The sequence below is a fragment of the Brienomyrus brachyistius genome, chromosome 14 (genome assembly GCF_023856365.1).
Source record: "Brienomyrus brachyistius isolate T26 chromosome 14, BBRACH_0.4, whole genome shotgun sequence".
NCBI lineage: Eukaryota > Metazoa > Chordata > Actinopteri > Osteoglossiformes > Mormyridae > Brienomyrus > Brienomyrus brachyistius.
This window is the reverse complement of record NC_064546.1, coordinates 24,481,558-24,499,572: the sequence shown is the minus strand read 5'-3', so window position 1 is coordinate 24,499,572 and position 18,015 is coordinate 24,481,558. Positions and strand designations below refer to the sequence as shown.

Genomic DNA, 18,015 nt, shown 5'->3' with positions numbered 1-18,015 from the left:
CAGTGAGGTTATTAAGCAAATATTTCATTATACTTCAAATGATGATAAATCTTTTTAATCCCAGAATAAAATTGAGGATGAGCACATAAGTCTAAATGAGTGGGGGGTGCTATCATGGGAACATAAGCCCCACCCTCCCTGGAGAATACTGACATCCAAACGTAAACGGATGGCGATCCCGGAATGCCGTGCTGGCAGACGTGCGCCGGTCACACTTCCGCTCGGTTGGGAACACTGCGATGCTTCCTCCAGACACACAGCACCACCTCATGGCAGTTTGCTGAATGTCAGGTGCAGGCAGACGGCACCGCCTCCTGTTTCGGGGGACTCCAGAAATTAACGGCATGGCGAAAGGACAATGTTCACTGCAACTGCGGCTATTGAAAAATGTGCATCTGAAATTACTGTCCGTAGATCAAACACGATGCGAATCCGATATAATTCACAATCAGAAGGAAGCAGCCCAATTACTGCAACCATAAATTATTTACAGGAATGCAACGCAATAAAGATGGCATCTCTAATTTAAAAATTTCATTAAAAAATTATACAGAATCTGTAGCAGTTGACTGATCGATTTGGCTTATTATCCTGGCCTGTTCCAAATGACTATGAAATGATTAGTAATTGTCTCTTACCAAGATGTTTTTTTTTTTCGAGGGTGGAGGTCAATTAACCTATAAATCCGCATGAAACATGTCTAAGTAAAAAAGCTGGACATAAGCAAACAATCAACCAAGCTAATTGTACTATAACCCAGATCTCACTACATTCTGAATTTCATTCTGTTTTGTACCTCAGGCACATGCCAGATAAGAAAAGGGACTCCATTATGAATCAGAGGCTTGATGTATTAAAATAGATCTTAAAGGCAAAGAGAGATTATATCCGAAGTGCACTCCCCCCCCCCCCCCCCCCCCCCCGCACATATTGCTGTCATGCATGGCAACATCCTGTGACGGTGTGGGACCCTATTTACATGTCGTTTCAGTCCCCTGGGCGCTATGTGCATATAGATATTTCACAGGCGTAGAGATTCCAGCACACACAAATGGAATCATTGACTTAGATCGTGAAAGAGATTGCAGATGAGATGGAGGGCTTAAACAGACTAGCAAATTAAAATGTGCGGTTCGGCTTTAATTAAGTGAGAATTACAATGCCATGACATTGTCGACCATAGAGCGGAAAACGGGAAGCCAGTGTTGACACAGACGGCCCCAGGTTGTAAGACAGCGAACGGAACGACGCCTTAAAAACCGTCCTTTCGGCAGAGGCTGAAATCCGAAGAGGGAAAATTCTGTCGTACCCACGAGCAGTGGGGCGTAATTCAGAATAATCAGCTCCATTAAACCACTGGTGTCCATAAAATGTCCCGCCATTTTGTACTGTGGTGTTAATTGCACAGGGTTACTAACAGCAATGTCCTCCCGTTACGCATAATGCAGTACAGCCTTGGTAATGGATACTTTAGTCGACGGGACATTATGCTGCTGTTGGCTGTCTGGGCCATAAAAAACTCCGGCGACGTCGGCCATCTTCGCTGGATGGCTGGATATCACAGAATGTGAGAACACACTATGTGCACTGCAGATATGAACGGTCATCTTTACGGCTTGGAATTCAAAGTTTGTTTTAATAATGGGTTTCGCAGTTTGTGTCTCGTAGGAGGAAAAGATGTAATCTACCTGAAACCTTTGAGTAAAAGCCAGGAAACATACGGCTCAGACTTTAATCATCCCTTTTGACTTAGTAAACATGGAATAGTACTTAGTAAACGTGTAAATAATACACTCAGCTTAGGAAGCCAGTCTCCTGCAAATTCACCATCTTGGCATCGGATGTAGAATTAGAATCAACGTGTATGTACCCTACAGATGGGGATTAAATCCAGTACTAATTTCCCAGGGATTCGTTGAGGGTCTGAGTTAAAAGCAACGCGAGGGGGCAGTGTAGCAATCATGGGGACCTCAGTTAAAGTCTACGTCCATTGGATGTGCGGCTAAGAGCTACTGCCCCCGGTGTGGGAGACCGGCCTTTCGCTACGGGCAGCCCCAGAGCACGACCGCTACCATTTATATAGAACATTCTCTACCAGTTACATAGCTACTCCTTATACCGCCCTGACTCCATACCCACCCAAAGAACATGCTTACACAGGTACGATGGCCAGGAAAGGCCTGGGACACACTGAGGTCTCCCTGTACTGCTCAGTGTTTGGGCTCGATCCGAATACAGTAATACCACAAATATTAAAACTACTGACAATCGGTTAAAGGAATGCGAAGAGCAACAAATGACTGAATAAACCAAAGGACTCAGGCTGACATCCCAAGTGAACAGTCGTCCTCCAAAGGGTCAATGACTGTGATATTCTATGTGTGTGGGTCCCTGGGTGCACACGGACGGAGAAGCAGGATAGTTCCACCACATTTTGTACAAGCCAAGGAAAGATGCTGGCGTTAGCTCACCCCACCACAAGGGAGCACCCTCCCTACCCTTTGAGGAGTCAATGGCCTGACAAGCTTAGGGTAACTTAGGGTCAGTGGGCTGACTTAAGAGGGAGCCGGGACATGGCAAGTTCCTTCTGCAAATCTAATATCTTCATTTTTCTCCTCTGACGTTCATAGCAGAGGAAATGGTTTTCTGGCGTCAATCAGGTCACACCATGATAATTTCTAATCTACAACGTAGAGGAAGAACACAGTAACATAAGCAGAACATTAGTCACTGTGAACAGACAACCCAGTGACAGAAGATCGATGGGTCCACTGGGCTGTTTGAGGAGAATCGTGCAGACTGTGAAAATAAGCTACATTCCCAGTGCTGCCAGCGTCTGATTCCAGCTCCATGATATGATGCATGGTGCAGATCTGCTCAGAAACAAATCAGTCAAACCTCTTTTCAAACTTGGTCAGGTGGCATTTTCTGCTTACTCATCCGCATGTGTGGCTCCTCTGAGTGTGGGACCCATTGCTCTCTGTCTCCAGTACACCAGATAACAGATACCATGACCCACTTCCCAGGCTCCAAAGGGTCGACTCACAAAGGTGCTTGCATGGCATTTCAGAAAAACACTTCTAGCATGTCCGTGGTTTTCTGACATTCTGGTCATACAGGTAACGCGGGATCCGGAGGCAAGGCTGAAACTTGACAGCATGTCGGCGGCATGTGAACGCATCATGTACCGCAAACAGGCTGCAGACATGCTACCCAAGCTGCCTCTGGGGGCTGCCATGCAACTGGCGATACCGACAAGGCGTGGGAGCAGTGAACTCATCCACGTCAACCGATGCAGAACGATTCACATGCGCAGGAAGCGAGCGCCACATGACAGAACATTCCAGAGTCCGGAATTATTTCTGTAGTTGCCCCTTAGGCTAACCCTAAATCGTTCCTCTAATACCTGCAGCACATGCAGATAGGTGTGGCTTCTCAGGGTTTATCCTGCTGCCGCCGGTGAAGCTTTGATTAGCCTTCAGAAATCTTCCAGTGACCCATGTGCAGTGCTCCAAATTACTTTGCGCAAGGAGGTAATCTGTGGTTAAGATTGATTCGGGACTCGAAAGAACTTCCCTTTGAAGGCTTGCTTGACAACAGTTGGCGACTAAATAATGAGGGTATGCCCACTCTCCATAGCGATGAGTATTACCTACAATTACTATTCAAGGAATGTTGCTAATACTAATTAGCATATGATCACACTGTGAGGAAGACTATACAGTAACCTTCTTATCTTACCCTCGGTGTCAAGAGCACTGATTCGGCACCTCTGTGGACCCTTGGGCAGGAGACAGCTCTTGACATGAAGAACGGAGAGTTATGCTGATGTGTGCCACTAACTCAGAATCACCAATCTCGAATCACTATGCTTGGCCTTATGCTGTAAGTAGCAGCGCTGACCGGCTTTAAGAATATACTCCTCTTAGGGGTCCATGCTGAATGCACGGCTGTTAGTCCGTCACACACCTGCTACTTCACTGAAGAATTACTATTAAATCTGACAAGAAAAACAACCCAGAAGAACAAACATCTGCGCTCCATCCGGACGCGACAGACTTCTTCTCCGTGAGACTCCAATTGCCCGATTCTCTTGGGCCACGTCCCAGAGTTTTGGGCTGGTTGGACCACGAGAAAGTCCATTACATCCCACTGCAGATTCTCTAACGAGACACTCCCTGCTAAGCCCCCATGGTCGCTGGCGTGACAGGGCAGCGCATCAGACCTCGGCAGGAGATGGATCTCATCCATCTCCACGACTGTCTGCTCCGTCGCTTCGGAGGAGGTCTGGCCACTGCCCGCGTTGCAGGGAGCAGATATTAGTTCATCAGGCCAATTTTAGCAGACTGACGGACTGTGAACCTGAAGCAGAATATGATGATGTCACCTTTCCTCTGAAAGGCCAATCATATCCACAAAGGGCCGGTGTGTAAGTAGGTTTTTGATAACCTTTACATCAGCTGTTCAAACCCAGGTGTGAGGACTCCTCAGCCAATCAGCCCTCTAATTAGTGATCTAATTATGGAATTGCCTTGAAAACCCGCATGCACAGCGGCCCTTTCTGGGTAACACTGGCCACCCTTGTGGTACACAAACTGTGCCAGGAAGTTTAAAGAGAAACAGACACCCATAACTGTTATATGGCCAACTGCTACAAAAACGCATCATGTCTGTTAGGGGAAGCTTATGTTCATTAATATGGTCACATAAAACTAAATGTTCTTCGTGAATAGGTGCTCTTCGGTATAAATATCTGAAGACGTTATCGCACCGTGGTTCCCAGGAAGCAAAGGGAGGCCTTGAAATGCGATCGCACGTCCAGCCGGTCTGTCATCTGTGCCGGGCCCACGCCTGGTCGTTCAGCCCTTCAAGTCAGAACAATGGCACGGGATGGATGGCTTTAGCCCGGAGACGTCCCCGCAGCCAGGTACCATGCAGGTGGAAGCGGCCGCCACATGGATAAAGGAGCCGTGACAGACAGGTAGAAGATCTAGGAGATGCTGTGGGAAATATGATAACTGCAGGGTGCGGACGCGTGGCTGCGTCGGAAGATCTCAGAGTTCCGTTATGTCTGTATTTGAACTGCATGAACCGCTCTCACATGGAGGAAATGTGCCCGGGAGGCTGCACAAGCTTATTGCTTAGCACAATTCTGCAAAAATGCATCTGTGTTTTCAAGAAAAGTGCAAGCGTGAAATAAATTTCTTGTATCCAATGCATTAATGGCCCCAAATCATACAGCCATTACACACACATTCTCATACACAAACACAAACACATTCACACTTCTCTGCACTTTCACGTCGGATTTGTGCATTAGACACGGTCAGCGGCACACAGGGCATCGATCAATTTTGAGACAGCCTTGATTTATCAATTTTAGAATAACTAATCAGACAACAAATGCACTCGCCCTCCCGCCAAAGCGCGCTGACAATGCGCGTCCCCGCCCCGCTGATGGGTTGCGCATTCCTAAAATCACCCCCAAAAAATAAATTCATTAAAAATGCAAATAAAGTCGCACAGTAATTAAAACACAACCTTTGCATTAACCTTGATAGATTCCTTCCAGGCTATCGATGGCAGATATCTGAATAAATGAGAAAAAAATACGTCTGTGCACTGCGACAACTTGCAGGAGGCAGGAAGGTGGGGCCGTCATTAAGGACAGGGACGTGCAGCCTGAATGTTATCGGTTCAAGTCTCCAGAGAGGTCTGCTGCAGTATCCTACATCAAAATACATTCACCTGTAAAAAAAATGGAATATAAAGGCTGGGTTTTATGACAGAAATCAGCTTTATTATTTATTTATTTTCACCACTACCTAAGTTGGCTGAGTGCTAGAAGTCATTTAAGTCTTGGAAGGTGAGGTCCATATGACCTTGTGTAGTACTCAAGTGATCCTGCAGGGGGTGAATCAGAGCACATACGAAATCGGGCCGGAGGGGAGCTTTGACGAGTCTGATACTGTCTGGAAACTTGTCCCCTCCGTCCCAGAGAACAGCCGAGCGAAACGTGTTGCGTCATCCTGCAAAATAAACATTCGGCGGCGGCAGCGGTATGTTTGCGTCCTGGGGAACAGAACGCGGATTCTAAAGAGCTCAGATCCGTGTGGCCGCGGGGAAGGTGCCCACGCTACTGGGGGGGTGGGGGGTGGGGAGTGAATGCACACGAGGCAGATGATGTGTGTGTGATGAAGAGAGAGTGCCTGCAGGCAAACAGGGTATGCATGTTTACAAATCAGCGGAAGCTGCATCCCGACTCCTTACATTTGGACTGACCTTCTCTAACTTAAACCAACCAAGAAACCGGCCGTTGATCTAGATACACCAGGCAAGCAGCTTTTACTTACCTCTGTCATGGTAACCCACATGTGACCGAGAGCAGAGAATCATGGGAAGTACTGGAGAAGCTTGGCAATTTCACTGTTTACTCTGCATAATTCAAGGCAAAGACAGTGGCTGTGTTAGACAAAATGATCCAGAAGATACAATATAGTAAAGAACCAGTAAACAAAGCAGAATCATCAGCAGCAAGTCCAGTAAAACAGAACGAAAGCACTGAGTGTCCATTTGCACCAATAGCAGTAACTCCACAGCCCCAGCTGGCAGCTTCTCCTCAGAGGCCTCCATGCTGAAGCTTACTTCGACTCCACAGTGTCAGAAGTAGCCTCATTGTCTTTCAATCCACATTTGCCAAAGTCCCAAAAGGACGGGACGACGCCTTCTCGCTGCTGACCATGTGACCAGGGATTCGGCACCACCAGCAGAAAGCCACGAGACGTGGATACATTTGTGAACAGCGGCTGGGGTGATAAACCAGGGCAGTGGTGACCTTGGTGAAGAAAAATGTGAGACCCTGAACCTGTGCTTGGACTCCAGGCTTCTCTCTCACCTCTAAATGAATCTCAAAAAGGACAGCAAGATGAGAAACGTAAAAAAAATTAAAAATTAACACATTCCGACGTACAAACAGTCACTAAAGCTTTGTTTCATGTCGCAGCAGAGACAGCTCTTATTTGACATCTATCCATCATATCTTATTTGCCAGATCGCAGGACATTTCATTCCTCTGAAACAGCTGAGGGCGACTCGCTAGTCTGACCAGCTTGCTGGTTTCGCGTGTTTCGGAAGTGGCAGCAGGACGTGGCGCCGCTCCCTAAGGACGCCGAGCCTTGGTTAATCATCCAAACAGCAGCATGCAGAGGCAAACTGTCAGGAAAACTGATTTTTTTTCCCCCCTGTAGATGTAAATCAGTGAACGGAGACTGGCCGCCTTCCTGGATGACACATACAGAACGGCGCGCATACCTCGTCTTATCACAGCACTTGGCTCCGGTCCCTGAATCTTCTTTTGTTCTTCAAATTAATTAATTAACACCGGCGAGGCGAGGTCATTTGAGCCGCACCATCATCAGTCCAACAGGACTAAATGCATGAAAAATTATGTGGGGGGGGGGGGGGGGGGGGGCAGAAAAGCACAATGAATCCTGTCTACATGTCTCACTCAATCCATTTAATAAACCATGTGTACAGCCAATCCATCAGTCAGTCAGTCAGTCAGTCAGTGAGAGCCTCAGACAGAGTGTGTGTGTGTGTGTGCATGTGGAATAGCTTTATATTACATTGTGGGGTACCTGCGTACCGTAGGTCTTCACACAACGAGATGGTGCAACCTGACTCGAACGCTATACGGGTAACCAGTCAGTCACACCCAGCTGTGCCACATCAGCTTAAAAACATCGGCATGCGGGTAGGAGAACTGAAGGAAGTTTAACTCAACTGGTAATGACTTTCAGTTACTCCTTTGCAGTTCTTCAGATGGCTGTTAAGGGGCCTCGTCCCCAGTGCAAAGCTTTTCGAAATCGACTGTGGTGCGAGTCTATTTCTATCCAGAGGAAAACAGCCCAAAACCTGGCACATCACACTGCACCATCACACTGCACGCCATCCCGTGGGGACCTCGACGCGGCCCCAGGTTAAGGCACCGCCGCCCCCTTTCCACAACAACATATCCAAAAAAAAAAAAAAAAAAAAAAGGAAGGAAGGAGGAATGAAATTCACAACAGACACCGACGCCGACAGAGAAACAGCACACGGCACTCCAGCCGAGCGGCAGCATGCGGGGCACTGAGGCGGGCGGGCCGCAGATGAGAGAGATGGCGGGTGGGGGAGGGTGGGGGGAAGCAGATCACTCACCTCTGCGCGCCTCAGATAATACTCCGAGAATCAAACGGAAGCGCGGCGCTGACACTCCTTTAGTTTATCGTAACAAAGACGTCATGTAGGGGCCCACAACTGCGGGGGGAGGGCAACACTGATAACAACCAGCCGCCCCCTCCCCCGCCACCCAAAGCAGGCAGAGTAACAGAAGAGTGGCAATGATGGAGGAAGAAAAGTTATAGCGGACCACCTGGCGTGAGACACGGTGGGACGCAGAGGTACGATTCCCCTCACTGGCACGATCGCAAATTGTCACTGTCCACGGCCATGGGGGCTGGGCGTTTCACTGGATGCCATCTCCTTGGCAACATAATTAGCCGGGCTACTTGGCTCCAGAGGGGGCAGAACGTGCGCTTTCTCTGCAGCGGTGCTCACACGGAAAGGGGATGAGGCGAAGAGAGAAATATCACAAAACGAAACAGCTCTGTACCAATACTGTGCCAAATACCGTCCTCTGACAGCCTGCCTGTGACATGAGTACGTAATCCGCAAAACTAATTACACACGCGGGCGGCGGGTCGGTGATGGTGCTTTTTGGAAGCTGAGGATTATTACTAGGAAGAGAGACCTTTCCACTCCCATAAGACAATGAAATGATGTAATGTGTTTCGTCATGTTCTCCATTGAGATTTACACACACATATAGAGGTGGGAGCCTGGGGTCTGAGCACAGGACCTCTGGAGCAGCGGAGATGCGAACAATCTGCCAAGCATGGGATTTGAACCAGTAACCTTCCAATCACAGGCACAGATGGCTTATCCATCACCCCCCCCCCCCCCCCGCAAAGGGGAAGAGGGTTAGGATTGGGTATGGGGTTGAAGTGGAAGGGCGAGGTGTATTTGGGATGGGATCTCCTTCAGTCTTCTTAATTTCCATCTGTCCATCCATTTTCCATACCTGTTTGTTCTATGCAGGGTTGCGGGGGTCCAGAGCCTATCCAGGAAACAATGGGTGAAAGGCAGGGAACGACTCAGGACGGGGCGCCAACCTATCAGAGAGTCCTCACTAATCTTCATTTATGTGATGAAATATTGGTTTGACTAACTTAGGATGAACTGATGCCCCCACAGAGAAGATCTTAAGAAAATGGAGATCTGAAGAGTTTCGGGCACCATGGCCCCGAAGATAAACTTCCCCTCGGACACACGGGCACATTCTGAAATCGGCACGGTGTGGACCGGCGACGCCGGGAGCTCGGTCGGCTGTGGAGGCACCTCTGCCGGACGTGGGAATGAGCGGCGAGAACAGGGAGATAACGGCGCTGGAGGGCAGCCCTGGGAGCTCCACACACTCTGACGAATGGCTGGCCGACTGTGGGTATCATGGCCAGGAGACTCAGATGCCCGCAGCCTCGCTCTCTGCTGCTCCTCCCGCCTGACCCCCTTTTTCCGAAACGTCAGAAGTATTTATCACTCTGGGACATTTCGTCACCTTTCTCTCACCTGCCAACCTCAATTTCACTGGGAATTACCTTCAGTCGGCTGGTGTTAATGAAGGATCATTTGTGCGTTCTCCTCCTTCTCCTATTCCTCCTCCTCCTCCTCCCTGTGGCTTCCTTCGCAGCCTCCTCAGCCATCTGTTAATAAAACCGTTTCCTGTGCTTTCAGGGCCGAGCTCCGAATTCAATTTCTCGCCGTGCTGCTAATATGTAATAATGATGGATTGTTGATGTTCCCCATCAAAGTCGATGATACAGAGTCCATAACTTCTTAGTCACAAAATATCAGTCATATAAAGCCTGAGACTGACTATCGGTAATATCACAGATCCTATTAACAAGCTTATTTGTTTCAACTGGGTCTTGGATCTTTACGCCGGTTTCCCAGTTTCAGATTAAAGCCTAAGGATTGAAGGGCTGGGGCCCAGTGGGTATGAATGCCAGGCCTCTAATTAGAAAGTTGCTGGTTCAAATCCCATGGCCAATTTTACCATTAGACTTCTTCAACCAGGCACCTAACCTCTCCAGTGCTCCAGCGACTGTCTGACCCTGCCTTGTCACTGTGGATAAAAAAAATAAAAGTTTTTCAGTTGCCAAGGCGAGGTGCCTTTCTGTGACAGGGACTCTGCTTAACCTGGTGACCTTCTCACACATGGACACCAGCAGGAAAACAAACACTGCAGAGAAGAGCACCACACTTGCCCCTGTAACATCATAATCGGACAGCTCGGTCACCTGTTTGTCTTCGGTTTTGATTTTAAATATAGAAAAGCAGGTCGGCTGGCTTCCGGTGAAGCAGTGGAACAGATGTCCTGTAGATCCTGAACAGATCACCAGGAGGTGAGCATAGTCAAGGTCACACGCTCGAGAACCATCCACGGAACTTGACAGTCATGGCCATCCATCCCTCCCTCCCATCTGTCCATCCATCCATTCGTCCATCCAGCACAGGCACGCGAATCTAAGGTCATACTCTGATTGCAAAAGCTCATGTCATCCAAAAGATCTCCACTGAAACAAGCAGATAACAGTGCTGTACCTCTGCACTTTCAAAGAAGCACTGCGAGAAAAACAGAGAACAAACTCAATTTGGAAGCTTTTCAGGTATAAGAGACACGTTCAGATCATAGCGTGGGAGCAAGTGTCTACAAAGACACACACACACACACACACACACACACACACACACACACACACACACACACACTTGCATGCGCATGCTCACATGCTGGGCTAATTAGCACCTCCAATCAGCGGCAGCAGCATGTGTTTCTGCCGTGAGAGTAGGGGACACGGTAGCGCTGAGGTGGGAAGGCGGATGGGCCAACCGGGCTGATGCGGAGGAAGGTAGGAGCAGACATCCAGCGTGGAGGGGTGAGGGAAAGCCCCCCAGCGCCTTTTCAGCGTGCGGCAAGAATCACACACAGCTGCCATCCAGGGATACATCTCCCCGCAGATACCACTTTACTCTCGCTTTACGCTCCCAGGGAACTGGAACCGCCTGCAGAGAATGGGAGAGGAACGTACAGCTGGCGCGGACAGACACGCGCAGGAAACATGCCAGCCGTTATGAGCGCCGGGAAGGCGGCCAGCAGCCCTGCCCGCCCGCAGCTGTGGCCTGTGCAGGGAGGCCATGGCGTGGGCTGGCGCGACTGCCAGCCTGCCTGAGATGCGCACAGAGCGACGATGAAACGTCGGCTTATTAGGGTGAGCTGAAGCGGGAGTCAAACTAAAACATGAGACGTCTCTCCCAAAATCGACGTCCAGCCAAAGATCTCAGGCAACTCTAATGGGAAAAAAAATTGATGCTTTATTTGCCATTTGTACAAGTATGAGCGCAGGTACGTTGGAATGCTTCTCTTCATGTATCCCATCATGCTTTGCTTTGAGACACACAGATAAATAGCGGTAAGAGTGAAGCTTGGGATCCAATCGCAGGGTCAAGCCATTTATGTAGAGCCCGTGGAGCATTTCCGGGGATAAAGTTGTTTTTTATTTTTGTGATGGCATGTAATTAGTTATACATACCCATGTCAAACTGGCCACGCAAGCTGGCCCCGGGTCAGTGAGACCCCAGTGCAGTCAGGTATAAACTCAGCGGTCAGGTATTGCATGACTGTCCACCTTCGCTCTGATTGAGCGCTCGACTCCTACAGTAACGCCGCTCGCACCGCCTGTCTGATAAACAAGCTCTCGGCCCAGAGGACTCTGCCAGCCTCCGGTAGTCAGCCAGAGTACCCCCACATAGTGGCCCCGCATAGTGGCCCCGCACGGCTTGTCTACAGCCTGTCATGCGGCTCCAGAGCAAACTGTCCTGGGCTCAGGCTAAGGCTGGCCGCCTTTGTTCCCCCTCTGTAGCGGGAGGCCAGCAGGCGCGATGGGGGACCTGTTAGGAAAAGTCACACTGCGGAATTCATAGCGAGGCTCAGGGAGGGAAACGGTGCTGGGAACACAGACAAAAGGGGGCCAGGGGGACGACTGCGCTGAATCAGTCATGGCTTCCGCACTTACTGGGGGGGGGGGGGGGGTTGCTTGGCGAGCGCCAGCTGTGCGAGGCAATTAATTACCACCGCTAATATAGCATCCGCTAATTACGCCGCGTCAATCCAATTTGCTCTGTGGAGAGGGTTAGATCAGACGGGATTGACGCGACAGCGACACGTGGGGGGGGGGGGGGGGGAGATAGATCTTTCTTTCAGGACAGACGGGGGGTTCTGATGGGGTTTATACAACTGACATGTTTAGAATGACAAGGGGCGGGGCTACTGTGAATAGTCATCAGGGATTGGTCAGAGCATCTAATTACACCATCACTTGATTCTAATTGATAAAGAACCATTATTGTTTGGGAACATTTCACATAGTGGGGTTCTCCGCTTAGTCTCATTCACTCATGACAATCCAGTCACCTCTCCTGCAGTCCCCTAAAAGTGTGCCGAACTCTACAAAGGCACACGGCCCATCTCACATCGTCGATTCCTCACGGTTCAACCAACCTCTTTCAATTAAACACAACTCGCACAAAATGCAATTTGAGACAAAGCGTGCGAGTTTCCACTTGGATGCCCAGTTAAGATCAGCCCGGCGACCTTCTGTCTGACTCTTCAATTAGAGAAGCAAAAAAATATATACACCCTCTCCCTGGGTTACGATGGGGTTACACTCCGACAAACCTATCGCAAGGCGAAAATGCTTTTTGATGCAGTACGCCTAACTGGGTAAACTACTCCTGTATGGAACAGCAACTGGAACCTGCCTCCGATACACCATTTTGGTTTGGGGGGAGGGGGGCAATTGCGTAATGGCACAGACGCCCCCAGATGGGCACACAGCTGTCTTTACGCACTCTCTGCCACACCGCCCTAGCCCCCGCGTGAAGGTTAAACCAATGGACCGTGGCTAAACCCTAACAGAAAGGCAACATGCTAATATGTTTACTCTCGCGTTCGGGTTGTGGATCCATCGTTACATAACGGGCTTCCTGTATTAATCAGATATCGCATAAATAAATAAAGCGGAGTGCAGCTGGTGCCAGTGTGGGCCAGGGAGACTGAGAGCGCACCCTCACCAAAAGCCAACACCTCCCTGCCTTTCGGATTCAGTTGGCCAGTGCCTCTTTGTCCAATTTGGCGGCACAGATGCGGAGGATCGGAGGGCTGAGCAAGACGGCGGCAGCAGGCCCCTCTGTCTGAAAGACAGCCGACTTGTTAGACTTCCACCTGATACACACCCTGACTGCAAAAATCCTGCACATTCGGCGCTTCTCTGTAACAGCCTAAGTGCAATGCGACTGTTCACTCGGTGCAGCCCAGACACTGCAGAAACGAAGGGCTAAAAAATTATAAGTTAATCAAAAGGTTTGTGGATCGAGCCGGCTCACCGCAGACGGCGGAGGCGGTGAAGCAGGTCTCTCCCCTCATGGCAGTGAATAAACACAGCAGGTCCCAGTGCAGGTCTGTGCACGTGAGGCGGAAAAGGCAAGGAGCAATTCTAGACATCAAATTAATAACCTGCAGGTCTTGTCTGGTTTCAGTGGTATTCCTGCACGCCGTGCCACTTTCACCTGAGCAGACAACTAATTAGGCAGGGAACAGAACAGGTGCTTTGCATTTTTTATATATTGTTATTCTCTGGCCGCCTGGCTGACATTTTCATGCACGGCAGCGTAAGATGTTACCCATTCGTACAGCCAGACTGCGCCAGAGCAGCTCAGCATAAGTACATTCTAAAGGCCTTCTCAGCGCACACAGGCACTTGAGAGGGCAGCCTGCAGTCTGGGTCCTTGATTACCACCCTTCCTGAGGCCCCAGGAGAAGCTCGGGAGCAGCCAGTACAAAGGGTACCAAAACACTGCCCTTCTGCATGCACCAAAGAGCACGGAACTTGACTACATACCAATTACAGTAATGGACTTGGAACCAGTAACTTGGAGGTTCAAATCCCAGGGGAGCGTTACAGTGCCTCGAACAAGGCACTTAACTTAAATTGCTTCACTAATTATTATTCACTATATAATATTGTAACAGCGTCGAGAGGCAGGCGAAGCAGTCCCTCAGCACTGGACAGTCCCATCATGCTTTGCGGTTAGCAAACCATTCAAGAAAACCTGTTTAATGGTTGCTGTGTTATTCAGGGACGTTATGGCATTAGCTAAACGGTCATAAAGATGTAGGAAGTTGTAGCACTGATAGCAGAATGAGCATCGAGCTGCGGCGCTGATGGTACCGGGTGTGAAAAGACGGTGACAGGGTATTGAAAAGTCATCAGGAGAAGGTGGCAGCCAAAGGGTGCTTGAGTCAGACACGGCAGGTTACCCAGCTGCCCCTGCTCCCGTACCCACCTAGCTGGAGAGTCCCCAGAGCCAATGGGGGAGCCTGACAGAGAGGTACGGAGAGCCCAATGGGAGCAAGGTGTGGGGAATCGGAATCAATAACGGCGTCACACTTTGAATTTTAAGCAGTCTGTGTGTCCAAGTCCACTGTCTAAAACGGCAACAGGCGAAGCCCCCCCTTTAAGAGCCACTGCCTCCCACATTTGCATAATGAGCCACCCATATTTCAATAGCTCGGCTGGAGCCAAGATGACCCACCGGCTTAGGTTTGCAGGGTTACGACGGTGTATCGCGAAGGCGGCTGACGTGGAATTAGCGAACGAACGAAACCAAGCAGGGTGTGAAAACCTCCATGGCAAAATGAACGAGAGCATTCGGACGCCATGAATTAAGCATAAAAGCGGTGAAAATGGAGATGCAATGCTGAAATATTAACGTGCTAATTAATAGCTAAAATTAGGGCACGGATTTGAGCACACGCTACAACGCGGGCTACGCATTCATCTCCCCCACACGCCTTCTTCGGCAGGCTTTCGGGAACAAAGAGAACGGTAACTGTGGAATGAGCAGCACCACGACATCCGGCTCCTGTGAGAGATAGTGTGTCGGACCCATTAACAGACTGCGGACCAAGGGGTACCGGCAGGATGTGTGGAAATAGAAGAGAGAATGACGTGTGTGGTTCATGTGTACATTACATTGTGGGGACCAATAGAAAAATTTGCCCAAAGAAATGAGTGGATGGTCCCCACAAACATCTGAGTACAGGTCTCAGTGTGTGTGTGTGTGTGTGTGTGTGTGTGTGTGTGTGTGTGTGTGTGTGTGTGTGTGTGTGTGTGTGTGTGTGTGTGTGTGTGTGTGGCCCCCTGGCTGGCACATAAACAAGACCACACGGATGGCTGACTCGCTGTTCGGCTCAGTTAATCCTCAACCTGCAGTTTCGGTTCAAAGTTAGCATGTCAACTCCAGTCAAACAAGCCCTGTGTGTGATTCTCCCCCACAAGCCGATGATGGACAGGCGGACGGCTCCTCTCACACTCTCCTCTCACAAACGGCAGGGGTGTGAAGACGATGGCCCCAACGCTGACCGCGACTCTGTCCTTTGCAGATGAACCCAATAAGGAAGCCGAAACTTCCAACAAAATGGCAAGTGCCTCATTCTTAACGACTCATTAACTCGTAACGGCATAAAACAAATAAGGGCGCACGCCAGCAATTTAATTGCTGTGAAAATATGAAATATCTCCCCCCCCAAAAAAAAAATGTTTAATTGGCCTTAACCATGACTTTCATCCATTTTTCCCACCTCACGAGCAAATGTATCATTACGATTTTGTGGCATGATGGAATCGATCACTCCCACATGTACGATAACCTGAGGGAATGGGAGCACAATACAACAGGGGGGGGTTCGGGCGGGGAACAGGTCTACAGCCGGGACCCCAAAAGGAAACAGATGAGAGCCTGAGACTCCCCCCACCACAAATGCATCATCACGTGAAATGACAAAAAAAATAACAACCAAGAAGTTGAATAATATTTCTGCCCTCCCCTTAGTATTTATCAGTGTCGCATGACTGGGGAAGAGGTTGCCAGAATTCACCCATATTGTTTTTATTTAGCATTTCCTTTATTTTAAACAAAGAAGGCAGGGTCAGAGAGTTCATGGAACATTTAAGGGCTTTGCTCAGGGGCCCAAGGATGACATCACTTTGCCAAGCCTGTGATGTAAACTGGCAACCTTCCGATCACAGGCACATTGTTGTAGCCCACTGGGCCACCCCCCCCCCACCCCCATTTACAAAATGGAATCCACTGCAACTGCACTACAGCCCACGGGGTGGGGATTGTGGTTCCCTGATTGAGCAGCCCAGGTCTACAGTACACCAATCGTCATTACGGTGAGCAGGGCAGGTGGCACCTGGCGACATTTGGCGATGAACGGGGGGGGAGCGCACTGCATGACCTTGCCTGGCAGCCCCATTCAGAAGCTCTTTTGAGCGATGCTCAATTAATTCTGCCACATCGTTATTGTGCAACTAACGAGCAGTTACCTTATCGGAGCCTCCCGTCCTCTGCGCGGGGCTCAGAGATAATTACTTCATTTGGGCGGCCATTCGCACCGTGATCGCCGCCGTCCCACCCGATCCCATTGGCACACTTTTATGGCTCCTTTTCATCCTCCCCCATTCCCTGCTAATGCTTAATTCGGACGCCGTGGTAACCCTTTGTGTCATCACATCCGAATGATTAAATGATCAGACTTCAGAAAGAGGGGAATTAACTGACAAAATCCACAATATCGCGCTGACCCCCAGACTGACATCAGCGATCGTCTCCATAGAAACCAGATGCGGGAAGCGGCCCCCGTCATCACCGAATGGCAGCACGTTGGGGGGACTGGAGTCGGCTCGGAAATGATCGGATTTAGTCTGCTACTTTACAGTATGCCTTGTTCGAGGGAAGCGGACGGGAAAGGTCATTCAGAGACACTTCCTCTGAAGGAAAATGACAGATAATTACACGGTCTCCATTACCGGCTCCCCCAGAAACATGGGCCTTTTGTGTCGCACTTTCTGTTTTTTTTTTCCTTTCAATGCAAACATCCCATCTCGCAGACGTCTGCAAGTTTCGGGTCCGCTGGCGGCGGACCAGCAGACCAACAGCCCTCGTAATATGATTGCGGTGTGACCATGGCGATACAAAGCTCGTGCCAAAGGGGCGAGTACAGACCAGGCCGAGGCCTCCCACGATATCGCCGCATTTGTATCGGGTCGGAGATCAACTGGAATTCCAGATGACGGACGTTCTCCTTGATGGGGTTTTTACTTTGTACCTTAGATTCCCCCCCCCCCCTTAAATTGACTTCCTCAGCATTCCTGCATCCATATCACAGGGGGTCACAGGGGTCCAGATCCTATCCCGGGAGCCACATATGCAAGGCCGGAATAACCCAGTTCGGGGCACCAACACATCACAGATTTCCCCACTTTGACAAAAAAAAAAAGACAAATTGTTCCCTCCCGAGCACAACATGCCACACTTTTTTGGGTAGGATATGAACAAAAGGCAACTTTTTAACGTAATTAGATTAGTATCTGAAAAAGCATTTACATTTTTTGTCTAGTTTTATGGGTGCAAACCAGATTATATAATTACCAAAATAAATCTTCGCAAAATGCTATCAACCACTTACAGAACAGCTATTAATCCATTCATTGTTTTGTGAATTTGGACTAGCAGTTACAAATAATTAATGATTGCAGCTGTGTGCCATCAATTACAGGTTAAATACAAGAGTACGTTTATAGAAAGACGGGAAAATCTGTCCGAGATCAGAAATGCTGAACTTTGAAGCTACATGCTGCCTGGGAACCTCAAAGGAGGAGCGGGACTGGTGGAGGGATCCGGAGGGATCGGGAGGGACAAGGAATCTGCTGGACCCTTCAGAGAACTTATTATACGGATAAAAATCTACATTTAGCTGCTGATCCAGGTGTAAATCATTTCCTGACAGAATAA

At 49.3% G+C, this 18,015-nt stretch overlaps 1 protein-coding gene and 1 long non-coding RNA gene across 5 annotated transcripts in view; both read right to left on the bottom strand.

The window, feature by feature from the left end:
• Positions 1-18,015, bottom strand: part of LOC125707903 (disks large-associated protein 2-like) — a 140,825-nt gene that overhangs the window by 110,154 nt on the left and 12,656 nt on the right. The window contains exon 4 of one of the 4 annotated variants that reach the window (XM_048975321.1): positions 154-314. The exons of the other annotated variants lie outside the window; for them this stretch is intronic. Within the exon in view, the coding sequence (XP_048831278.1) occupies positions 154-271 (118 nt within the window). The 5' untranslated portion in view covers positions 272-314. The remainder of the gene's footprint in view (positions 1-153; positions 315-18,015) is intronic. 4 annotated transcript variants of the gene reach the window in all.
• Positions 935-8,033, bottom strand: LOC125707912 (uncharacterized). The gene is made up of 4 exons (XR_007382389.1): positions 7,784-8,033; positions 7,312-7,428; positions 6,354-6,435; positions 935-5,590 (listed from the first exon to the last, which is right to left on the bottom strand). It is a non-coding gene; the product is annotated as an uncharacterized LOC125707912 (long non-coding RNA).